We start from the raw sequence: 1,464 nt of genomic DNA, 5'->3' as shown, positions 1-1,464 counted from the left end.
AAGTTAATATATATATATATCTATCATTACAATAATAAAGTACCAAAACTACTGTACCAATTACATATATAGCTATGAACATGAAGCAATTTCTAAGATCAATAACTCTAGGTATGTTAAAAATGTTACAAGAAGCTGCACCTTAATTTCCAGATCTGAAAATAAAATTAGTTGTGAGACCAATAATAACATATGATCAATAATAACAAATTCATTAACCACATGTTAATAATAACAAGGTGGAAAACTCAGGTGCAGTCGACTTTACGTGAAGTTGATACGTGAGAGTTGTTAGATGAAAATTCAGTCAAATCAGTCAAATCATCTAACGGCTCTCAGTATCAACTTCACGTAAAGTCGACTTCACTTGAGTTTTCACCTAATAACAAAGTCATCATCATTATTATTATTATTAGAACATGGCATAACCAATAGTAGCATTCACATCCATCTTTTGAAACCCTTTTCTCACTTGAGACAAGTCTTTTCTTGCAATCTCAAACTCAGCTTCAGCAGCAGCAAGTTCCCCTCTCAATTTCTTCATCTTAATTTCCAAACCAACAACATGATCAACCAATTTCTTCAATTTCTTTGTTTTTTGCAAGTGAGCCTTCACACTCAATGCAGCCTCAACATAAGGCTGAAGCCAAGCCAATTCAAACCCTGAAGACTTCTCAAGTTCATCCCACAAACCTTGAAGGGTTTTTATGTCATTGTCATCAATGTCCTTAACCTTCTTTGTCTTAAGAAAGTGAAGAACTTGGCCTAATGATGTGAATGCCCATAACCTAAAAGCTTGAGTCCTATTCTTTTGGCTTTGTAAAAGTGAAGGGTGCCATGTGCAAACTTCTTCTAACAATGGAATGTGATCTTTTAAGAAGGTTTGCAAATCTATTAGGTCTCTTAGTCTTAGTTGTTTTTTTGATGAAGCTTGGATTTCACTATTAGTACCTAATGATTCATTTGGACTAGACCTTGATGATGATTGTGATGATGATGTTGAGGGGCTATTTGTAATTTCATCACATGAGGATCGAAGATTAGCATGATTTGTTGTTGGAGGTGATGGATTATTATTAGTGTTATTATTTTCTAAGATGGAATCATCATTGATTGGGTTGATAATGTTGGTGTCTAGAGGTGGTGGAAAATTGGAGACACAAATGTGTGCTTCAATGATGCATGTGTTCCTCACAATGTAACCTTGTCTAAGGTCATGGAAGTCTTTTAGATTCATGAAGAATGAACCCCAGCATCTATGTCCTCCATTGAATTTCTGTTGTGTCTCTACAATTCATAGGTAAAGGAAAAAAAAACTCCAATATAAGATATTTTATTTACAGTAGTGCTAGGAGACCAGCACATTTTGTGATTTGTAATCATTAATTAATTATTATTAATATTTTTAATGATATAAGATTACATTTTATGATGTAAGATTAATTATTTTTTTTTAGTCTTTCC

The 1,464-nt window shown here is 33.1% G+C and overlaps 1 protein-coding gene across 2 annotated transcripts in view; it reads right to left on the bottom strand.

Annotated features, from left to right (window-relative positions):
- Positions 22–1,464, bottom strand: part of LOC107626220 (MATH domain and coiled-coil domain-containing protein At3g58270) — a 2,966-nt gene continuing 1,523 nt past the window's right edge. For both annotated transcript variants that reach the window (XM_016329050.2, XM_016329052.2), the window contains exon 4: positions 22–1,287. In XM_016329050.2, coding sequence (XP_016184536.1) covers positions 413–1,287 — 875 coding nt within the window. In that variant the 3' untranslated portion in view covers positions 22–412. The remainder of the gene's footprint in view (positions 1,288–1,464) is intronic.

The sequence above is a fragment of the Arachis ipaensis genome, chromosome B02 (assembly GCF_000816755.2).
Source record: "Arachis ipaensis cultivar K30076 chromosome B02, Araip1.1, whole genome shotgun sequence".
Classification (NCBI taxonomy): domain Eukaryota; kingdom Viridiplantae; phylum Streptophyta; class Magnoliopsida; order Fabales; family Fabaceae; genus Arachis; species Arachis ipaensis.
This window is presented reverse-complemented; position numbering and strand designations above follow the sequence as displayed.